Here is a 22,136-nt window from a genome sequence, read left to right on the forward strand (position 1 = left end):
TACAGTTCATGATATTTCTTTATAACCCTTTTATTTCTTTAATGTAAGTAGTAACATCCCCTCTTTAATTTCTCATTCTAATAATTTGAGTCTTGTCTCCTTTTTTTCTTGGTCCATCTAGCCTAAGTTTTTTTTTTTTTTTTTAGTTTTATTCATCTTTTCAAAGAACTTAGTTTGGTTTCGTTGATTTTTCTCTGTTGTTTTCTATTCCCTCTTTAATTAATTTCTACTCTAATCCTTATTATTTCCTTCCCTCTGCTTCCTTTAGGAAGTTGGTTTTTTTTCCTTTTTTAGTGTCTTATGGTAAAGGAAAATATAGTTAATAATGTGATTTTTAGTAGAAGATGGAACTTAAATTTTCTTCTAAGAGAAAAACCTTGAACAATTATAATAGGAAGTGTTTTGATTACAAACTGCTTTTTTCAGAAATGCTGTTTCAGAAGGGATTAGTGTGTCAAAAGAGTGTGTTGGTTTTTTTTTTTTTTTTTGCAGTACGTGGGTCTCTCACTGTTGTGGCCTCTCCCGTTGTGGAGCATAGGCTCCAGATGCGCAGGCTCAGCAGCCATGGCTCATGGGCCCAGCCACTCTGCGGCATGTGGGATCTTCCCGGACCGGGGCACAAAGCCGTGTCCCATGCATTGGCAGGCGGACTCTCAACCACTGCGCCACCAGGGAAGCCCAAGAGAGTGATTTTAATCAGAAAACTTTCTTTTTTGGTTTTTTACATGAAAATTTTTTAACATCTTTATTGGAGTATAATTGCTTTACAGTGGTGTGTTAGTTTCTGCTTTATAACAAAGTGAATCAGTTATACATATGCATATGTTCCCATATCTCTTCCCTCTTGCATCTCCGTCCCTCCCTCCCACCCTCCCTATCCCACCCCTCTAGGTGGTCACACACCACTGAGCTGATCTCCCTGTGCTATGCAGCTGCTTCCCACTAGCTATCTGTTTTACATTTGGTAGTGTATATATGTCCACGTCACTCAGAAAACTATTTTTTAACCAAAGCAATATTATTTTTTAAAAAAATTTTAATTGGAGTATAGTTGATAGAAAACTCCTATATTTTAATGTGAGTAAAGTACTACCAATACTGCCATACTACATAGATTGAAAAATAGGTTCATGGAATCGTAGGTATTGGTGTTCTATTTGATAATGCACCGAAGAGATAAATAATGTTTTTATTTCTTCTCTTTTAAGATAAAGTCAGTGGTTCTGGAAATAACTCTGATATGATGGAAAACAGCAAGGAAGAGGTAAGAATAATTTGAAGCATTTAAAAGATATTTATTAATTAATGCTAATCAACTAAAGTATGTCATCAGGTTGCTTTTATTTAATACATCCATGTGTTTGAGTTTACTGTTATACCCAAGTATTATTACAGTACTTCATTTTGGGTCGTTGTCCACCCTTTGATGGTGTTCATTGTTTTTGTTACCGTTGTGGTTTGCTTCAGCTGTATAGTAAAGTCAGACAACTGAAGGCTTGCTAACAAATAGGTATTTGATTGTTATTATATTGCAACAGTGGTGCCCAAGGTGGTTGTTATGGGCATAACCCCATGGTTCTGAGAGCTCTCAAAACTGAATATTTAGAGTCTCTTAAGCAATATTATTAAAACCCATCCTGAGGTCCTTCACCTGATACCCCACCCTACACTACAGTTTTAGGATTCTTCCCACCTCGTGTAAAAAATTGAATCCAATAAAATATACTGATTATATTGGAAAAACCAAGGCAAATTTAGTATCTCAAAGGAAATCATAGAAGGTACTCTGTGCCATATGTTAGGATAGAGAAAATGACACATTTTTAGATCCTTAAAACTCTGCCTCTGTTGGGATCTGATTACCTCTACACCTTTGTTTTGTCTTTGTTGGCTTAGGCCAAGATCATGATATAGCAGTGTATCATCTTCTGTACCTCAAAATTCAACAGTAACAACTTAATGAAAAAATAATAATCTTAAATCAAGGAAACTTGAGAGTAAATTAGAATTAGTTTTTGAAGTTCCTTTCAGAAAAATATTTTAGTCATAAAAATTATATCTCTTTCACTATATTAGAGATCTTGGTATAGGGAAACAGTTAATTGTAGGGATGTTTCTCTGAGAGTTTTACTCACCTTTGTATTTATTTCTCGCATTTAGGGAGCTAGCTCTTCAGAAAAATCCAAATCATCAGGATCATCACGATCAAAGAGGTTGGTTGATGTTGAAGGGAAAAAACGTTACTTTCTTTTTCAGGTTGTTTTATTTTCTTTTTCTCAGAATAATCTTTTTTTTCTAAACTTAAAGCACTCTGTTCTCAGTAAACTATTTTATACAAACATATATATTTTTTAAAGGGCAGTATAGTATAATGAATCTCTTGTGTCCATCACTTGACTTTTAATTTTAATTAAAAATTTCCCAGGAGGGGATTTATTATATATTAGTGGCCCTGGCAATATGTAGATAATTTCTGTCAGATAATACATGTGCTTTAAAAACAAGGAGGAAAGGGGAAATGAAATGTTGAATGCCTCATGAGGCAATATGAGTTTTTTAGGGTTATATGAAATTGTCTAGGATGGGGACTAGTAGCCATCATAGTTATGAGGAAGTTGTAAGAAGATCAAAGAGTGGTTAAAATACTTGTCTGTGTTAAATTGTCAAAGTGAATTGTATGTAACAACTGAAACTACTTCAAAGCATAATGTAATGCATAATATAACTGTGGAGTGTAGTTTTTATTAGAAGTTTGCAGTTTATTCTATTGGACTTATACGTTTTTGAACCAGTGGAAATGTCTCTTAATAATCACAGCTTGCTTGTTATTAACTTATTCCCTAAAGTAGTGATTCTTAAATAGGAGTTCCCTTCAAAATCTTCCTCATAGCTCTTTCAGAATGCACATGCTCTGATCCTTCCCAATATCTACTAAATCATAATATTCAGTTATATGGTATAGAGATGTACACTTCCCTAGGTGATTCTGATATGTATCCCTGGTTAAGAGCCACTGCTTAATTTAAACATGTTATTTATGTTACTTGGGTGTTTTTCCAATAGCAGAAATGTCCATAATTCTGTGGACTTAATTCTTTCATAGGAAACCTTCAATTGTAACAAAGTATGTAGAATCTGATGATGAAAAACCTTTGGATGAAACTGTAAATGAAGATGCTTCTAATGAAAATTCAGAAAATGATATTACTATGCAAAGCTTGCCAAAAGGTAAAGTGTATTAATTTTTCATATGAAGTTAAAGTTGAAATGCATTTTAAATGTCATTATTATAAAATTGGAACTTAATTACTTTAAGCTGTGTGTGAAGGACCAAATCTAATATTTTGATAGTGATGGTCTGGAAATGTATTAGTATGGTAATGATAATGTGTGTTATTGAGGTTCAAAATTTAGAATATTCAGTCAGGTTTGATAAGAAAAAGGCTTATTTTCTCTTTCCATTGGGTTTTAGAAAAGGGATTTTATTTTCCAAATTATACTTGAACGTGGAAGTTGGTTTAAAAGTTTAGTATATTAAGTTTTGGTTCAGTAAATTTTAATGTGCTTGCTTTATAGAAAAACATAAAGAATACTCTGAAAACTTCTTTAAAAAACATTTAAAGTCTAGTTTAGTCTTACTGCATTCTTAAAATCCCTAAGATGCAAAGCTGAAGTTACCTATTAAATTTGACTTAGGTATATTTCTTGTAATTATCTTTTTAAAAACGCCTTGTTACATTTCCTCTCATCCGTTGCATTTCTAACCTTAAAAGTGCATTGATTAGGTTGGGGCCTGGGCAGGGGTGGGGAGGGCGGAAGCCAAATGAAAATCTTGGACTTTTCATAGCCCAAGTCTGAGAGCAGTGTGATTACACGATGAGAGAATGACAAGGGTCTTGGTAATTTCATAGTGTTTCAGAAATCAACAGTTTAGATTTTTTTCTTTATTGAATAATATGTTTAAAGGCTCTTAGCAGATTTTTCAAATTTATTCTCACAGATCATTTACAGCAGTGTTTACTACTTTATTCTCTGTCTCTACTTATGTTTATGTGACACATTTTTTGATTATGGAAATTTAAAAAAATGTTGAGTTAGGAGAATAATACATTGCTTTACTAGGACAAATTGGGAGTTATAATAGATGAGAAATGAAATGAATGAGGAAAAGAAATGAATGAGAGAAAGAAGAGAGATAGAAGGAAAATTGATGAGCCTACCATTTACTTGGCTTTGAAAATCATCTGTGACAATTTTATGTAATGGTTTTGGTGGCCTACGGCAGAAACAACGTGGGAGTCTGAGTCCCATAGGCAGTGACTCACTTTGGATTATTACATTCAGTGGTTGTCACTGGGAGTCCTTATTATGGCCACTGGGTGAGCTAAGAACTAGGAATTCCAATCTTTCTTTTAATGATATTGTGGAAGAGAGTTAGTATGGGATGTTATGAACCTGAACTAAGCGTTAATTCTCTCCCACCAAACCAAAAATAGACCTATTTCATAAGGTTAAATTTGATTGATTATAATTATTGTTATAATACTATATTGAGTATGTATAAGTACCAGACTCTTAGAAAATTAACTTATTTAATCCTCAAAACAATGCTGTAAGGTAGTTACTATTTCTACTTGTAGAGATGAAGGAACAAATTCAGAGCTCAAGGAACTTTTTCAGCTTTAAATTGAGAAGCTAAGATTTGAACCCAGGTCTGCCTGAATCCAAAGCTAGTGAGTGCTCTTTCCACTCTGCTGCTTTGCTTCCATTTAGAGAAGAATCTTCAGAAAGAAATCTGGTTTTTTTTGGTTAACTATAAGTCTTTAGTTTTTTTCAAATGCCAGGGCTTCTCTGAGAGTATATATGTGAAATGGTTGTTGTGAATAAAGGTTTTTTCTGTGTGTGGAGATTATTTATATTTACCAGTTTGTAAAAACTCAATCCTCTGTGCCCTATTTCCCCCCTTTTTTCAGAGACTCAGAAATTCATTTAAGTAGGTGCTATGCCTTGCTAAAACTTGCTCGCTAAATAACATAGACCCATGTTTCAGGGAGACAGCCCCTGACAACTACCAGATTTTACAGTTGGCCCTCCGTATCCGTGGGTTCTGCATCTGCATATTCAATCAACTGCAGATCAGAAATATTTTGGGAAAAAAATTCTGGAAAGTTCCAAAATGCAAAACTTGAGTTTGTTGTTGGCTGGCAACTATTAACATAGTGTTTACATTGTATTAGGTATTGTAAGTAATCTAGAGATGATTTAAAGTATACAGGACGATGTACGTAGGTTATATGCAAATACTATGCCATTTTATTTAAGGGACTTGAGCATCCATGGATTTTGGTATCCAAGGGGTCCTGGAACAAATCTCCCATGGATACCGAGGGTTGACTGTACTTTCTTAATTGTTGTCAGTAATGCCCAATTACTAAGCCCAGCAATGTAGGTAAATGTGAGACCTGGACCGTTTTTACTATGCCCCTGCTTTATTTGCTCTTGAGAGATTAAAATGAAAACTTAAATTAGCAACCTCTCTCCTCAGTTCACATGTTTTATAGCTAAGAAAATACATTCTTTCTAAAAGATTTCCATAGGGACCAACAATTGATCTCATTCTGCAATTTATTGTCATAGCACTTGAGCTTAAGTATCTTAAGGCAGTCTTTGTTTAAAACTCTTTAAGGACTTTGCAGGATACTGAAACTTGGATGTATTATTTCGGAAATGCCACAGAATAGGTATAGCAGTAATAACTTCTCACATTGTCCCCCACTATCCTCCCCCAAAGCAATATAAAACAACCCCTTAAAAATCTTTTTCTGCATTTATGATTTGGCTTATGAGAAGAATAGGATGTCTTTTTAAAATTTTCTCTTCTGATCCTTTTATTTTTTAAACTGTGGAACTTAGCATGGATGTTCATATTCAGAACAGCTTTTGTGATAGGCAGTATAAAATTCAGAACTGGGCTAAGGCTTTCTACTTTATTCACACATTTCTGTTATGAATCAGTACATAATACTGCCCCCCCATTTTTATGAACTATATTCCAACAAGTAATCTGTTGACACCTGGCCCTTTTACTAATTCCCTGTTTTATTTATTCTTGAGAGGTCCTTATACAAATATTGAAAGCTTGAAAGAAACAAAACTATGTACCAGCAATGTTGGCTTTATCTGAACTGAAGTCTTGTACTTCACTTGCACATTTAATATGTGTAATGGTTTTTTAAATGAAATCATTCTAGGTACAGTGATTGTACAACCAGAGCCAGTGCTGAATGAAGACAAAGATGATTTTAAAGGGCCTGAATTTAGAAGCAGAAGTAAAATGAAAACTGAAAATCTCAAAAAACGCGGAGGTAAATACAAGTGAAAATGAAAACATGAGTTTAAAGTGCTGTTTATGACCATATTGGAAAATCTGATGTGCTTACTAAAAATACCTCCACTTTTCTGCCCATTGTTTTTTAAAAGCACTACTTAAAAATAACTTCTGTTTCTTTCTGAGCTCTGAAGCAGAAAAGGTTAAACACCATTTATCAAAATGCCTTTGCCTTCAGTGGCTATTAAGTTATCTCAAGAAGCTTACTATTTCCTTCTCACACATGTTAGTTCTGTAATGCTTATATGCCAGAATACCATGTGTTCCCTCTCACCCCGAAAAGAATTTTAGATTTGGATAAAATTCTTGCCTGTGGCCTTCAGGTAACTTTATACATATCTAAAACATTGTTTCACAGAGTGATGGACATCTGCATTAGTGTCACCTGGGGTGCTTATTAAAAATGCAAGTCCCTTGACTCCACTCATAACAATTTAGAATTTCTGAGGATGATGTCAAGACTGTGCCCCAGTTTGTTCTTATGTGCGTTGAAGTCAGAGGTCTGTTGATCTAAGGATATCAGTGCAGAGATGAGTAGGAAGGAGACGGGAACTAGAGCTAGTAACCTTCCCTCCATCTGTCTCAGCCGCCTTTCCCTTTGTCTGTCTACCCTCACTTATACACACAACCATTGGCTAATCATCTGTAGAAAGTTAGCATAAGGAGGATTCATTAAAAAATTTATGAGAGTGGAGTATGTGTCCCACTTGTTTGTGTGTGAGTTTAAAATAGTGCCTGTATGTATTTTCTGGGCAGATTAACAGAGTCAGAATCCATTACTATAGGAAGAATGAATCTCTAAAAGACAGAACATGACACTAAATTTCTAAATAGAAGTGTAATGGAAGCGTGTCTGTTAAATATTTATCATGTAAATTGTGAAATTATAGCATAGTTCTTGGTGAAATTTTGTGTAGATTTTAATTTCAGTGCTATGTGATATCTTGATGGTATTAGTAAAATATATCTGTATTTATAGTATATATACACATATATGTGTATATACACATATGTGTATATACACATATATGTATATATATGTGTATGTATGTATATCTATATATATCGGTTTTCAGATTCAATAATTCATTAGATTGTTAGAGAAAGTCAAGGAAATGTTGTTTAGTCTTTTGTCCACAAGGGGGTGTTCTACTCCTCTCAAGCATAAGGAAGATTCATTGAGAATCTAATTCACAGTAGGGAAACTGCCATGGCAACAACAGAGCTCACCAAAGCTAAGTAGTATTATTTAAAATAAGAGAATCTGCAAGTAGAATGTGATGATAAGGACCAGTAGTAAGAGTTTCTTTCTTTTTATTTCTGATTATGGGTCCTCTAGGGAAGACAGATAACTAAGTGTATTGTGTCAAAATTAATATCTAATTGGTGTCTTTTGGGGAGGGACTCTGGAGCAGTCAGTATCTCAAATGTGGTTAACAGCTAAAAGGAGAATTAAAAAGAACCACAGTCATTGGGAAGGGTGTTTTTAGTGACACTTTACTATGCTGCTGGTATTTGGTCTGAGCTGATATGTCTCTGGAACATTTTATTGAGTGTTCTGTGTAAGAATATTATGCTTAAAGGAAAATGTATGTTTGTAGACATATAATAGCACTTAAAATCTTTCATGTTAATTTTTGTCTTAATGATTTGCTACATCTTTAAGCTGTCGGAAATCATACAGGAAATTTAACTATGTTTACTCATATACACATGTACGAATAAACTAGTGATCTGAGGTACTGAATTGCTAGTTAATATTCAAACTTCCTAGGAAAGTTAGTTCTAAAATTGAAGTCTAATATAGGAAACTGTCAGGAAGGTAAACTTTATACATAAAATAATCTTATAATGATTTGAAACAAAATTAAACACAAAGATATTGATCATTTCAGGAGCCATTGTTTTTTAAATACCATAGCCTATTTTGATATCCTTTCACTAGTTTAATTATTAGAAAACATATTTTACACCTAATTTTTCTATATGGCAGAATAATTTTGTTCTTTCTTTAAAACTGATAAAATGTATTGAGCTCAGAATTGAAAATGCCTCTTTTCCATTTACACACTATATATATTACAATTCTGAAGATATTTCATAACTAAAACTAAAAATTTAAAGCATTCATGCATAGAAACATGTATGTGTACTAAAGTAACACTTAAGCATTTTACAATATTTGTTTCAGATCTCACTTAAATAAGATCTCACTTAAACTAGGTTTAGTCCTACTCTCATGTTTTTATCCTTCCTTTCACACCTCAGATTGTGATTATTTGATGTTTGTATGCATGTGTGGTGTTTCCATGCATGTTTTTATATTTTTCTTTACATATTTTTATTCTTATAGCATTTATTTTTCATTTAAAAATATACAAAGTAGTATCTTGTATATATCCTTTTGTAGCATTTCTCATCCAATATTGATTTTGACATGTATTCATATCAGTAAATGTACAATCTAGTTTTTTATTTTTCGCTCTTCTGTAGAATTTAGTTGTATGAGTAAACCACTATCCATTTCCCAAATGGGAAATTATTTCTAATTTTTGTTTTCAAATTTTTCCAATTTGCTAATTAACACTGCAATGAATATCCTTTATATGAGTCATTGTGCATATGGGAGAAATTCTCCAATGGATCACCTAGTTTTTTAAAAATTCTTGAGTGATATATGTGCGAAAGCACATAGAAGATACTTAATATTATCTAACAGTGGATGAACATTCAAACTCTAGCTTTTTATTACCTTGTTTATATGAATGCAATCATTATTTGATATGAAAAAGCACATTGTATGTTTATTTATGTTAAAAGAAATACAGAATATATGAATACTCAAGATCAAAACTAATGGAGGAGAATATGATTTAAAGGAAAATATTAGCAGCTTATATAGTAGGTCTTCAAATTCTCTGTATTTTCTGGAAAAGTATCATGATGCCCTTATACCTTGGTTAAACTTTTTTAACTTCTGCAAATAAAAATATTTGTGATAATGCTTGGGTCCATGGTGCTTTGGACCTTAAAACTAAGAGAAACACAAAATATAAAATTAAAAGGTGAGAAATGTATTTGTTATTTTGTCTTTTATTTAGGGATAGAGACAGTTTTTTTTCTTTTTTTAAGTCATTCACCTTTTTTTTTTGGTGAATGCAGGCATTTTCATTGGCCTCTTTTGAATCATAATCTACCATCTTATTTGGATCAAGGTCTTGGATGCACATCAGAGTCATCTGTAAAACTTAAAAAAGAAAAAAAGTGTCCAGGAGATCCCCATTCAGTGGGTTAGGGGTGGGAATGGCTGTCCCTGTTTTTAAAAGATTCTTTGGCTGATTCTAATGTTCAGCTCAGATTGTGAAGCACCGTACAGAACTAGGGACGAGAGTGAGGTAGGAGAGGTCCCCTTTATTGTTTTTAAAAAAAATTTTTAACATCTTTATTGGAGTATAATTGCTTTACAATGGTGTGTTAGTTTCTGCTTTACAACAAAGTGAATCAGCTATACATATACATATGTTCCCATATCTCTTCCGTTGGTTATCTTCCATCTGTTTTTCTGCAGAAACTATGGAATGGGGCTCTGTCAAAATGCAGCCATTCTGAAGTTTTGCTGTCAAGATAGATATACCTGCAAATCTTATTTGTCCTTATTTGGAAATAATAGACAGTGCCGATATGGAATATACATAGAAAAAAGGCAGGTTAATGGGGATTGTGGATAGTATTGAAGGGAATCTTAGGAAGGAAATTGGTAATATAAAGTTATCAGGTTTTCATATAATATTGAAAGGATCTGTGCAGACAGTTCCATTTTGAGAATAAAAACTTTATGGCATACCTAGCTTAAGTACAGGGTTACAAAAGAATCTATTCTATATATTTAACTTCCCCATTCTTTAAGAACTGATCCTGAATTTCTTTGTGAAGCAGTAGCAAAATGAAAAAGAGCTCTTGACCCCTATTTTTAGAACTTCTTTTATGGAGTCTCTTCATGTTATATCAAGTTGTTGTAAGAAACAGGGTTTGTATCTGTAAAGGGGAGCAAGTTAGCTCTGCAATTTGTCAAGGTTGTCATGTTCTTAGTAAGTCTGTAAAATTATTAACCTTTGTATTTGTGTCCAAAATGTCATTTTCCCAAGGATTATGAGGTATTTAATTTTCAATTCAAATGTTGGGAAATGCTGACTAAAGTATATATCTTTTTGTATGTGTGTATATGTGTGAATAATGGTCACTCCTTTCTCCTAGAAGATGGGCTTCATGGGATTGTGAGCTGTACTGCTTGTGGACAACAGGTCAATCATTTTCAAAAAGATTCCATTTATAGACATCCTTCACTGCAAGTACTTATTTGTAAGGTATGTAATGATCTGTTGATAATTAATTCCACAAATATTTGAATGCTTAACATGTGTCAGACTTTTGATGCACAGTGATGAAGACAGAAATGGTCTCTGCTATTGGAGGACATATAATATAGTGGGGAAGACAAACATGAAAGGCCCAATAAGTGCAATGATAGGGGAGATACTGTGTACTTTGGGAACACACAGGAAGCCTTTGTAATTTGGAGTTGGGTGGTGGGGGGCTTTATAATGGAGATGATGTAGGTGGTACCTGAAATATAAATAGGAATTAGCTTGGCAAAGTGGGATTGGTTCAGCATATTCTAGGCCATAGGCAACATGGTATTCAAAGGCTCAGTAGGTGAGGGAGAGTGTGGTGTGTTGGGAAACTGCAGAGTATATATGTGTGCACACATATGTTTTATAACATTCCCTCTTCCATACCCTAATTACCGAAATCTGAACTCTCCACGTGGAGCAGGGTTTTGACATAATTTGGAGATAATAGAATTAACAATGTTTCAGGGCTTCCCTGGTGGCGCAGTGGTTGAGAGTCCGCCTGCCGATGCAGGGGACGCGAGTTCGTGCCCCGGTCCGGGAAGATCCCACGTGCCGCGGAGCGGCTGGGCCCGTGAGCCGTGGCCGCTGGGCCTGCGTGTCCGGAGCCTGTGCTCCGCGACGGGAGAGGCCACAGCGGTGAGAGGCCCGCGTACTGCCAAAAAAAAAAAAAAAAAAAAAAAAAAAAAAAAAACAATGTTTCATATGTATTGAAGATAGTTTTAACAGTCTGTGTAAACTTTTTTATAAGTAATACCTTGGAATTAATTTTAAATATCTATAATATCAAGGTTATCATTTCCCCAACTCATATTACTGCTAAAATTAATCCTTTGTTAGTTTGCTTCCCAATAAAATGCCTCCTTGAATTGCAGGGGCAGACCAGACTTTCCTTAATTAGAGTTCCAGTTCTAGATCTTGTATGAATTTTTGATAGATGTAGACCTCCTTAAATGTACTAAATTTACTTCTGTCTTTTAGTAATTTGTGTCCTCCTTTCCTTGAATTCATTTCAGCCAGGAGCCTGTTTAGGGTACACGTTGTAGGTTCTAGTTTTAAATTGTGACAGCTGAATTTTATATTGTTGGATTTGTAACGTGTGTTGCTTTTCTCTTTTCTTATATACGTGATTGTTTGTTGTTTTTTTTTTAAGAGCCAGTCTGTTGAGCCTAGCCCATTTCAGTAATCAGTAGTTTTCATCAGTGGGCATGGAACCTTCCCTTTTCTCCAGTCCCAGTGAAAAGGAATTTAAAGTCATTCAGACTTGGATTTGAATACCACTTTTGCCTCTTCCAGTTGTATAACTTTAGGAGATTTATTTACATATCATGAACCAAAGCCTTTTCTCTCAAATTGGGCTGTAATACCTCCTACCTTGCACAGTAGGTATTTGAGATTTAAAGATAATGTAGGTTAATGTAGGATACTGTTGCTCAGCTCTATACATAGTAGCTGTTTATATATGATGACTAGTAAATTATTATTAACTAATAGCAACATCTAATACATTTTTATGTAGATCTTTGGTAGCTAGTCATATGAGATCAGAAATTTGCTTTACCAAAATCTTTTTATCAACTTTTATGTAAGGAACAGTGTTACTTGATGATATGGAAATCTATTTCAAGGAATTAATTTCTTGAGCTATTCCTGTGTCTGGAAAGTACTAGTAGGGGTAATACAGTGTTATCACTTTGATTCTCTAAAACACACACACACACACACACACATTCCCTATACTTTTTTAATGACTTAAAAAATAAAGTTTTTCTCCTTTATGAATATTAACAGTTTTGAATAAATTTCCCCTTTCCCTTTTCTTTTTTAATAGAATTGCTTTAAATATTACATGAGTGATGATATTAGCCGTGACTCAGATGGAATGGATGAACAGTGTAGGTAGGTAATAAATCAAGATGAACTAAAATTCAGTGTTGTCTGCTTTTTGAGGCGAAATTCTTACATAGTCTGTTACTAGATCTATTTTTTATAGTATCATCATTGATATCTTTCGTGGAAGGTTGTTCTTTTCCACGAAGTCCTTGGTTTATGTCTTTTAATTTTCTAATAAAGAGTAAGTAAATGACCAAAATTACTTTGCTATTAAAATTGCTGCCAGGAAATGTTAAATTGCTTTAATACTGTAAACGTTTAGAATGTGTTTCATTTCAGAATAATATTTTAATCTTTAAATAATTTCAGATGGTGTGCAGAAGGTGGAAACTTGATTTGTTGTGACTTTTGCCATAATGCCTTCTGCAAGAAATGCATTCTACGCAACCTTGGTCGAAAGGAGCTGTCTACAATAATGGATGAAAACAACCAATGGTATTGCTACATTTGTCACCCGGAGCCTTTGTTGGATTTGGTCACAGCATGTAACAGCGTATTTGAAAACTTAGAACAGTTGTTGCAACAAAATAAGAAGAAGATAAAAGTTGACAATGAAAAGAGTAGTAAAGTATATGACCACACACCCAGATTTTCTCCAAAGAAAAACAGTTCAAATTGTAATGGAGAAGAAAAGAAATTAGATGATTCATGTTCTGGTTCAGTAACCTACTCTTATTCAGCACTAATTGTGCCCAAGGAGATGATTAAGAAGGCAAAGAAACTGATTGAGACTACTGCCAACATGAACTCCAGTTACGTTAAGTTTTTGAAGCAGGCGACAGATAATTCAGAAATCAATTCTGCTACAAAGTTACGTCAGCTTAAGGCTTTTAAATCTGTGTTGGCTGATATCAAGAAAGCTCATCTTGCGTTAGAAGAAGATTTGAATTCAGAGATTCGAGCTTTGGATGCTGTAAACAAAGAGAAAAATACCAAAGAGCATAAAGTCATAGATGCTAAGTCTGAAACAAAAGTAAGAAAAGGAGAAAAACCCTGTGCTTTGGAAAGGAAGGATATTTCAAAATCAGAAGCTAAACTGTCAAGAAAGCAGGTAGATAGTGAGCATGTGGATCAGAGTGTTGCAGTAGAGGAACAAAGAGCAAATAAAAATCCCAGTGGTGAACATAAAAAATCTGATAAAAAAGAAGAACCTCAGTATGAACCTGCTAACACTTCTGAAGACTTAGACATGGATATTGTGTCTGTTCCTTCCTCAGTTCCAGAAGACATTTTTGAGAATCTTGAGACTGCTATGGAAGTTCAGAGTTCAGCAGATTATCAGGGAGATGGCAACAGTGGAACTGAGCAAGAACTGGAGAGTTCTGTAAAATTAAATATTACTTCGAAAGACAACAGAGGAGGTATTAAATCAAAAACAACAGCTAAAGTAACAAAAGAATTATATGTTAAACTCACCCCTGTTTCCCTTTCTAATTCCCCAATTAAAGGTGCTGATTGTCAGGAAGTTCCACAAGATAAAGATAGCTATAGAAGTTCTTGTCTGAACCCCAAGCTGGAGAACTGTGGACTTGAACAGGAAAAGAATGATAATGAGCATTTGGTTGAAAGTGAAGTTCCATTACTTTCAGAAGAATCTGATCTTCGAAGATCCCCACGTGTAAAGACTACACCCTTGAGGCGACAGACAGAAACCAACCCTACAACATTTAATTCAGATGAAGAAAATAATGACACCATTAAGGAGAAACAAAAACTATCAGTTTCAATGAGAAAAAAGGATAAGCGGAATTCTTCTGACAGTGCTATAGATAATCCTAAACCTAATAAATTGCCTAAATCTAAGCAGTCAGAGACTGTGGATCAAAATTCAGATTCTGATGAAATGCTAGCAATCCTCAAAGAAGTATCCAGGATGAGTCACAGTTCTTCTTCAGATACTGATATTAATGAACCTCATACAAATCATGAGAAGACTTTGTATGATGTAAAGACTCAAACAGGGAAAGATGATAAAGGAAAAAGGAAACGAAAAAGTTCTACTTCTGGCTCAGATTTTGATATTAAAAAAGGCAAATCAGCTAAAAGGTCTATAATTTCTAAAAAGAAACGACAAAACCAGTCTGAATCTTCTAATTATGACTCAGAATTAGAAAAAGAGATAAAGAGTATGAGTAAAATTGGGGCTGCCAGAACAACAACAAAAAGAATTCCAAATAAAGAAGATTATGATTCTTCTGAAGATGAAAAACACAGCAAAAAAGGAATGGATAATCAAGGTCAGAAAAGTTTGAAGACTGCCCAAGAAGGATCATCTGATGATGCTGAAAGGAAAGAAGAGAGAGAGAATTTCTCTTCAGCAGAAGGCATAGTTGATAATCAAGACAAGACTGTCATGGAATTGAGAGATCGACTCTCTAAGAAGCAGCAGCCAAGTGTTTCCTCAGATGGTGCTGATAAGCTTTCTTCTGGGAAAGAGGAGAGTTTTAATTCTCCAGAAGACAGAAAGTTTGCTGAAACTAAAGAAAAGAGTAAGTATCTGAAAACCAAAATGTGTAAGAAAGTACAAGGTGGCTTATCTGATGTTGCTGAGAGGTTCCCAAAGAAAGAACAGAGTGATGAATCCTCTGAAGATGATAACAAGCAGAGCAAAAAGGGAACTGAAGAAAAAGAAAAGAAAACTACAGACTTGAAGAAAAAAGTAATTAAGATGGAACAACAGTATGAATCATCATCTGATAGCACTGAGAAATTACCTGAGGGAGAAGAAATTTGTCATTTTCCTAAAGGCATAAAACAAAATAAGAATGACACAACTGATGGGGAAAAGAAGAGTAAAAAAATAAAAGATAAAACTTCTAAAAAGAAGGATGAATTATCCGATAATGCTGAGAAGTTACCAGGGAAAAGAGATAGCTGTGATTCTTCCGAAGATAAGAGGAGTAAGAATGGAGCATCCAGTCGAGAGAAGAAAAGGTGCAACTTACCTGAAAAGAGTTCAAGGAAGAGACAAGATTGTTCATCATCTGATACTGAGAAATATTCCATGAAAGAAGATGGTTGTGATTCTTCTGATAAGAGACCGAAAAGAATTGAATTAAGGGAAAGAAGAAATTTAAATTCAAAGAGAAATACCAAGGAAGTACAAAATGGCTCATCATCTTCTGATGTCGAGGAAAGTTCCGAAGATAATAAAAAGCTGAAGAAACAAAGAGCTTCAGCTAAAAAGAAGGCAGGCAATATGAAGGAGAAAATGAGAAACTCCCTAAGAGCAAGCACTAAAAGGAAGCAGGCTGACATTTCTTCCTCATCTTCTTCTGATATAGGAGATGATGATCAGAATTCTGTAGGTGAGGGGAGCAGTGATGAGCAGAAAATAAAGCCTGTGACCGAAAATTTAGTGCTGTCTTCACATACTGGATTTTGTCAATCTTCAGGTATGGGAAAATAAATAGAAAATTTGTACTTCCTCCCTCTTGAATAGCTACATTGTTTAATTTTCTCTGAAGTCAATCAAACGCAAGGTTACTTACTGTTTAGGAAAACACCATTTAAAAATTCTTTATAGAGATTTACTAGAAACTCTTTCTCCATTTTTTGGTCATTATTGGGAGGTATTTGCAGCGTTGTTAGTATTCTGTATCAGCTATACCAAGTGTGTTGGGTAAATTTATCAATGTTTAATGCTTCTCTTTGGAGTAATGAAAAGTAATTTATGAAGGAAGATCAGACTGGTGCTAGTAGTTCAGTAGATATTTATTCAAGTAATGAAGATGAGTGCTTGGTATGGATATAACATGGTGAGTGAAATTTTTAACTGCTTTGCCATTCATCTGACTTTTTAAATTGGGCAGAGTAACTTTGTGTCCCATGAAATCCTCAGAAAAATTTATTTATTGAAACCCTTTGCTGATGCTCATCAATTTTTTTCTAATGACATGAACAGTTATCTCCATTTTTAACACTAACAAAATAGAGGAAGTAAGAAATCCAGAAAGTAGGTGGATTACCCTACCCTGATGAGATAGAGCACTAGGACAATTTGGGTTTGGGTCAACTGGTCAATAATACGCCCCCCCCAAAAAAAAATTTTAAAATATTTATCATTATGGCAGTTCTTTAAAAAAAATCAGTTGTATAATAAATGTACACTTGTTGGTTATATTGTCTTTTTTTTTAAGTCAGTAAAACCCATCAGTTAACCAGGGACACTTAAAATTAATTTTAAAATATTTATAAAGTAGATTTCTCATGTAACTTTTCCCAGCACAAGCAAAATGTAAAAATTTTCCTTTCCTTCCTTTTGTTGTGATTTTCCATTTATCCCAGTTGGATTTTAGTGGAATTCACTTGAATCTTAATTTTTAGTAAAACTTTAAATCCCATTTTTGGAGCTCCAGTGAGTTGGTTTGAAAACCAAGTGGGATATGCATGGTATACTCATTTTAATGCTCTGCTATATCAGATGCCTAGGTGGAGTTCTGCTTGTATGGCTGTTTTAACTACAGGTCCGCAGTCGCTGATATTCTTGGGGCTTAATGTATTTCAGGATTTTCAACTCTTTTGTTTTTAGGAAGATAATATAGAGTAGTTATCATATATTATATAGTAGCTCCAGTAGGTCCTGAGGCCCCATAATCAAACGTATTAGTATTTCCACAGCAAAACATATAAACATTTACATGTAAGAGGAACAAACAGTTCAGATTAGATTTTGCTGCCAAATGAACTTTGGCACCACCTTACAAAACTTTAAATTTTGAGAACTTTTTGGATTTCTGAATTGTGTATGAGATTGTGGACTTGTATTCAAAACATAATATAATAGATGCTAAATTTATTCTCCTAATATGTCCAACTTAATTTAGGTGACAGTTTTTATGAGCTCTTAAAAAGCCTCCCCTGCTCCCATGAATTTAGAGGATTCCAATTTATTCAGCAATAGTTGAGTATCCTGTTACAGGGTACAACATTTTCCTAGAAATTGGGGCTTGGGAATGGCATGACCAACCAAGATGAAGAACATGGTCCTAGGAGATTACAGTCCAATGAGCAAGGTAGACATAGATAAGTCATTATTAAAAAAATACCAGAAGAAAGATGTAAAACTAAAATGGGGCTGTGTGATAAATAGCAAATGAGCCACTTAATCTAAATATTGGAGGAAGACTTAAAAGAACGGGTAGCATTTGAACTTGACTTTGAAGGATGGGTAACATTTTCAAAGGTGTAGTAAAGAGGAACAATGGTAATACCACTAGTAATATTTAATTTGAAGATTGGTCTGTTTGAGTGAGGTATTTATTGTGAGTTTGCTAAGATATTGTGAGATTTATTATTGCCTTTCTACATTTAGCATATTTCTATCCTGAACCTGTAGGTGTCTGTGTTCCTTATGGGTTTTTTTCTCCAATATTTTCCCCCAGTATTTTATTATGAAAAAATGTTAAATATACAGAAAAGTTTCTACAGTTAACATTGTACTGTATGTGCTTTATCACATACTTATCTATATATCCTGTCTATCCATCAGTGTACCTAACTTTTCCCCCCTTTTAATTGTTTATTTCCAAAAAATTATAAATGCACAGGAAATTGCAAAAAATATACAGGGAGGTTTTGTATGCGTTTCATTAATTTCCCTCCAATGGTAACATCTTTCATAATTATAGTGCAATCTCAGAACCAGGAAACTGAAGATTTATTCAGATTTCACCAGTTTTACATATACTCCTTCATTTGTGTGTGTGTGTAAGTATAGTTCTGCAAAATTTGTATCACGTGTAGCTTTGTAAGTATAACCACCATGGACAACCAAGATATTGAACTGTTTCATTACCACAAGGTTCCTTTGTGCTACCCTTTATGCACACTCCCTAGCATATCCCTATTCTTAACCTGTGGCAGTTGTTAATCTGATTTCCATCTCTGTAATTTTGTTATTTTGAGATGGAATCATGAAGTGTGTAACCTTTTGAAATTGTCTTTTTTCACTCAGTGTAATGCCCTTGAAATCTTTGATGCATTTGAAAGTAAATGGTAAACATTAACATAATTCTCCCTGGTTACTTCAGCGTATATATAGTGTTAACTAGAGTACAATGTTTAAGTTTGTTTTTGAGGCAAAATTTACATACAATGAAATGCACAAATCTTAATCTCTTTATAGTTTTAATCAAAGGATAGAAACGTTGCTTTTTATAAGGAAGTAAGTTTTACTGTACTTGAATATATCTCTGGATGATTCTACTCCTGGATACCATACAAATTCAGGTATATTTTAAAATTATTTGGTATTACCAAGTATTAATAGCATTTTAAAAAGTTCTTCAATGATACAGGAAAAATTAGACATCTGTTAACTTTAAACTTAAGATGGATCACTACAAAGCTTATTTCAGCCATAAACTTATGCTAATATGGTGGTGAATGATAAAAGATTTGTTACTGGGAAGGATGAGTTTTAAAATTCTTATGCTCTGGGAAGGAACTTTGAAATATGTAACATCCAACTATTTATTATTTTGCTGCTGGCACTTCTTAAATTCCCCATTGTACTTTCCTTATAAATTCTTTTTATTCATGTTTTGGATCCCAGAGTATAGTTTAGAACTTACTAGTAGTTTTAAAGTTTTTGGCTTTCAGTTTTATTTTACATGGTTTTACTTATAAAGATAATTTAAAGCTAATTTTAAGTACACTTTTGTTCCTTCAAGGAGATGAAGCCTTATCTAAATCAATGCCTGTCACAGTGGATGATGACGACGATGACAATGATCCTGAGAATAGGTATGATTCCATCTGTAAGGACTTTAAAAAGATTATAACATACCCTAGGCATGGGCACAAACAGCAGCAACGGAACCACAAGCAGGTTGTAAAAACCAGGAGTGCCTGCCTTAGAAAGACTCGCTCACAGTCTTCCTGCAAGTTTGAAAGAAAGGCCAGAAAATGGGCTAAAACTCAGAAACCTTAAAAGAAAGTAAATATAAATATTAACACACCTAGCATAGGGTGTGTTATAAATACAGCACTGTCAATTTTTATGTTTCCATGTAAACAGTGATAGTTTTTTGAGAATATTTTAATTTTGACAGATTATTTTATTGGTGAAAGTAAATCATATCTCAGTAAATTGGTGACAACAGCCATCTCTCTCCTCAATATTTGATTATTGTTTTAAATTGCCATCCAATGTGGTGGTCCTATTCATTAAAACCTGTTCAAAGTGAAAAAGAGGCTGCTCAGATGTTTAAGATTAAGAAATTGCTTTCAAAATAAGTATGAATTTGCAAAGTATCTAGACTGATTTAGATTTTAACAATTTGTCAAATAAAACAGAAGTAGACATGATAGTATTAATTTTAATAATACTTAATAGGTTTATATGGGAACAGTGTAGCCTGTACAGATTGACTTAACTAAGGAATAGCTGGGAGAAGAAAAAAAAGATACACCCATATTCTAGCAATGAGGAATAAAGAAAACAAAGGTATTAAAGAGTATAACCATAATGTTTTTACATATTTTTAAAACCCTTGCTGGACTATAGGATCCCCCACACTCATAATCTTCAACAAGAAGACAGTGTGGTGTAGTGGATGGAATTTTGGAATAAGTGGATGGAATTTTGGAATAATGGGGATAAAAATATCTGACTTCTAGTTCTAAACTTTCCGTGTGATTGTGGGCAAGTGACTTAACTACTCTGCCAAAATTTTCTGTTCTTTAAAACAAAAGGGTTGGATGCAATGTTCTCTGATTAATTCTAGTACCAAAAAAAATCTATGATAGACTTGAGGTTTTACTACAAAGTACTGTATTAACCATCCATTTATTCCTAATAGTAAACTCTAATAATTAAGAAAACATGAAAACAAACATGTAATTTTTGTGTCATAATTTTGTAAGGAATTAACTTTGAGTTGGTAAATGCTGTGGGGCCAGCTGTCACTCTAGCTCTGTTTTATATCTTTCTGGTGCTGATAGATTTTTCTGTTTCAAAGATCAGCATTCTCCTAATTAACAGGAGGGCATTTTTATTAAGGTGAATGAACAATTTTATTTTGCACTTTTGAATAGAGCTTAATCACAGATAGAAAGACTCAGATGCTGCTTTGCCTACTTATTTTTTTAATTAAAAATATATATCCAATTATTTTGTGGGATCAGGGTTGGGTCCAGAATGGAATGGTGAAGGCATACATTTTATTCATCAGGGATTTTATATAGTATATGATATGATCACAGTGAGATTATGAAAGCGTTTAAAATTTTATTCTTTTAAAATGCTTTAATTCCTCTTCATTTATTTATGCTATTTGCTTTCTTGTAAATCTTAAGGCCTCAAATGTTATTGAAAGGCTAATAATGTTTAAAACATGCTATATCCTAATTTACTTATGAGTTATGAATCTTAATTTCATATTTAAACACCAAATGAGTGTCATTAAGGTATGATAATTTTTTATTTGTGTTAGAGCTTATCAAAATATAAATATCATTTTTATCTTTTAAGTTACTTGATCATATCTCTCTGTAACTGGCAATTATTTTATTGAAAGGTATCTTTAATTCCATCTTGCATTTGTGATTAAAAAATACAACCCTGTTGAGTACTTTTGAGAAGAATTGAATTTTACCTTGAGCATGTTTTTCTTTATATTCAGTTTAATGTGCTTTTATAAAATATGCCATTAATAACTTGTTTCATATCTAATATACCAGTGAGGTATCTAATACCCATGGGTTATCTAATGATGGGGATACAAATACCTTCTTGAATTATTTTGGTATAGACAGCATACTTGAGCATATTTGAGTATGCACTAAGCAACTTTTAAAAATTTGTTTTCAGATCATGATAAAGTCTTGGAATTATTTTTACCTTTCACGTTTTTGAATAGGATGTATTTTGGTACACAGTATATTGTAATTGTGTATAAATTTGTACACAATTGTGTAATTGTGTATAAATTGTGTATAAATTTCATATGCTTTGCCTTTTTAGCAGTATTGTAATACATTTTCAGTGTTAATGTTTATGAAGAGGTAAATAGTGTATTTATGCAAATGGTTAACTATTTGGATGCAATAAATTTCTATAAAACATTTTTCTTGTTCAAGCATTTAATTTTAATTATAATCCATCTTTTCATGAGAGTTGAAAGAATTTGATAGAACCAAAATATTTAGGCTAGTTTGTAGCCAAAGAAGTTTTGATATTTCTAAAATTGAGGAAGTAATAATTCCCAAAACATATGTACTTATACATTACATATTTACTTATATATGTGTGTGAAAGTTTTACAACAGATTTCACTATTATTTATCTTTCCTGTTTTAAAGTTATAATAGCTTTTCAGGTCATTTAAAGGACTTAGTCATGTCCTGAATATTTTAGTAGGTGTGAATAAATAAGTTTCTGTTATTTTAGTGTACTATTATGTAGTATCATTCATATTTGAAAGTAAATATATGCTGTTGTG

The 22,136-nt window shown here is 33.4% G+C and overlaps 1 protein-coding gene across 22 annotated transcripts in view; it reads left to right on the plus strand.

Annotated features, from left to right (window-relative positions):
* Window positions 1-22,136, plus strand: part of ATRX (ATRX chromatin remodeler) — a 253,199-nt gene that overhangs the window by 80,648 nt on the left and 150,415 nt on the right. For 6 of the 22 annotated variants that reach the window (XR_010838695.1, XM_059050733.2, XM_059050744.2 and 3 more), the window contains 8 exons: window positions 1,209-1,264; window positions 2,161-2,213; window positions 3,104-3,228; window positions 6,252-6,365; window positions 10,643-10,752; window positions 12,629-12,696; window positions 13,000-16,085; window positions 19,365-19,437. Coding sequence is in view for 21 of the 22 variants with exons in the window: in XM_059050733.2 (XP_058906716.1) it covers window positions 1,209-1,264; window positions 2,161-2,213; window positions 3,104-3,228; window positions 6,252-6,365; window positions 10,643-10,752; window positions 12,629-12,696; window positions 13,000-16,085; window positions 19,365-19,437 (3,685 nt within the window). In the remaining variant the exon portion in view is untranslated. The remainder of the gene's footprint in view (window positions 1-1,208; window positions 1,265-2,160; window positions 2,214-3,103; window positions 3,229-6,251; window positions 6,366-10,642; window positions 10,753-12,628; window positions 12,697-12,999; window positions 16,086-19,364; window positions 19,438-22,136) is intronic. The other 16 variants (XM_059050734.2, XM_067023713.1, XM_067023711.1 and 13 more) reach the window with 6 other exon arrangements.

This window comes from Kogia breviceps, chromosome X (assembly GCF_026419965.1).
Source record: "Kogia breviceps isolate mKogBre1 chromosome X, mKogBre1 haplotype 1, whole genome shotgun sequence".
Lineage (NCBI taxonomy): Eukaryota > Metazoa > Chordata > Mammalia > Artiodactyla > Physeteridae > Kogia > Kogia breviceps.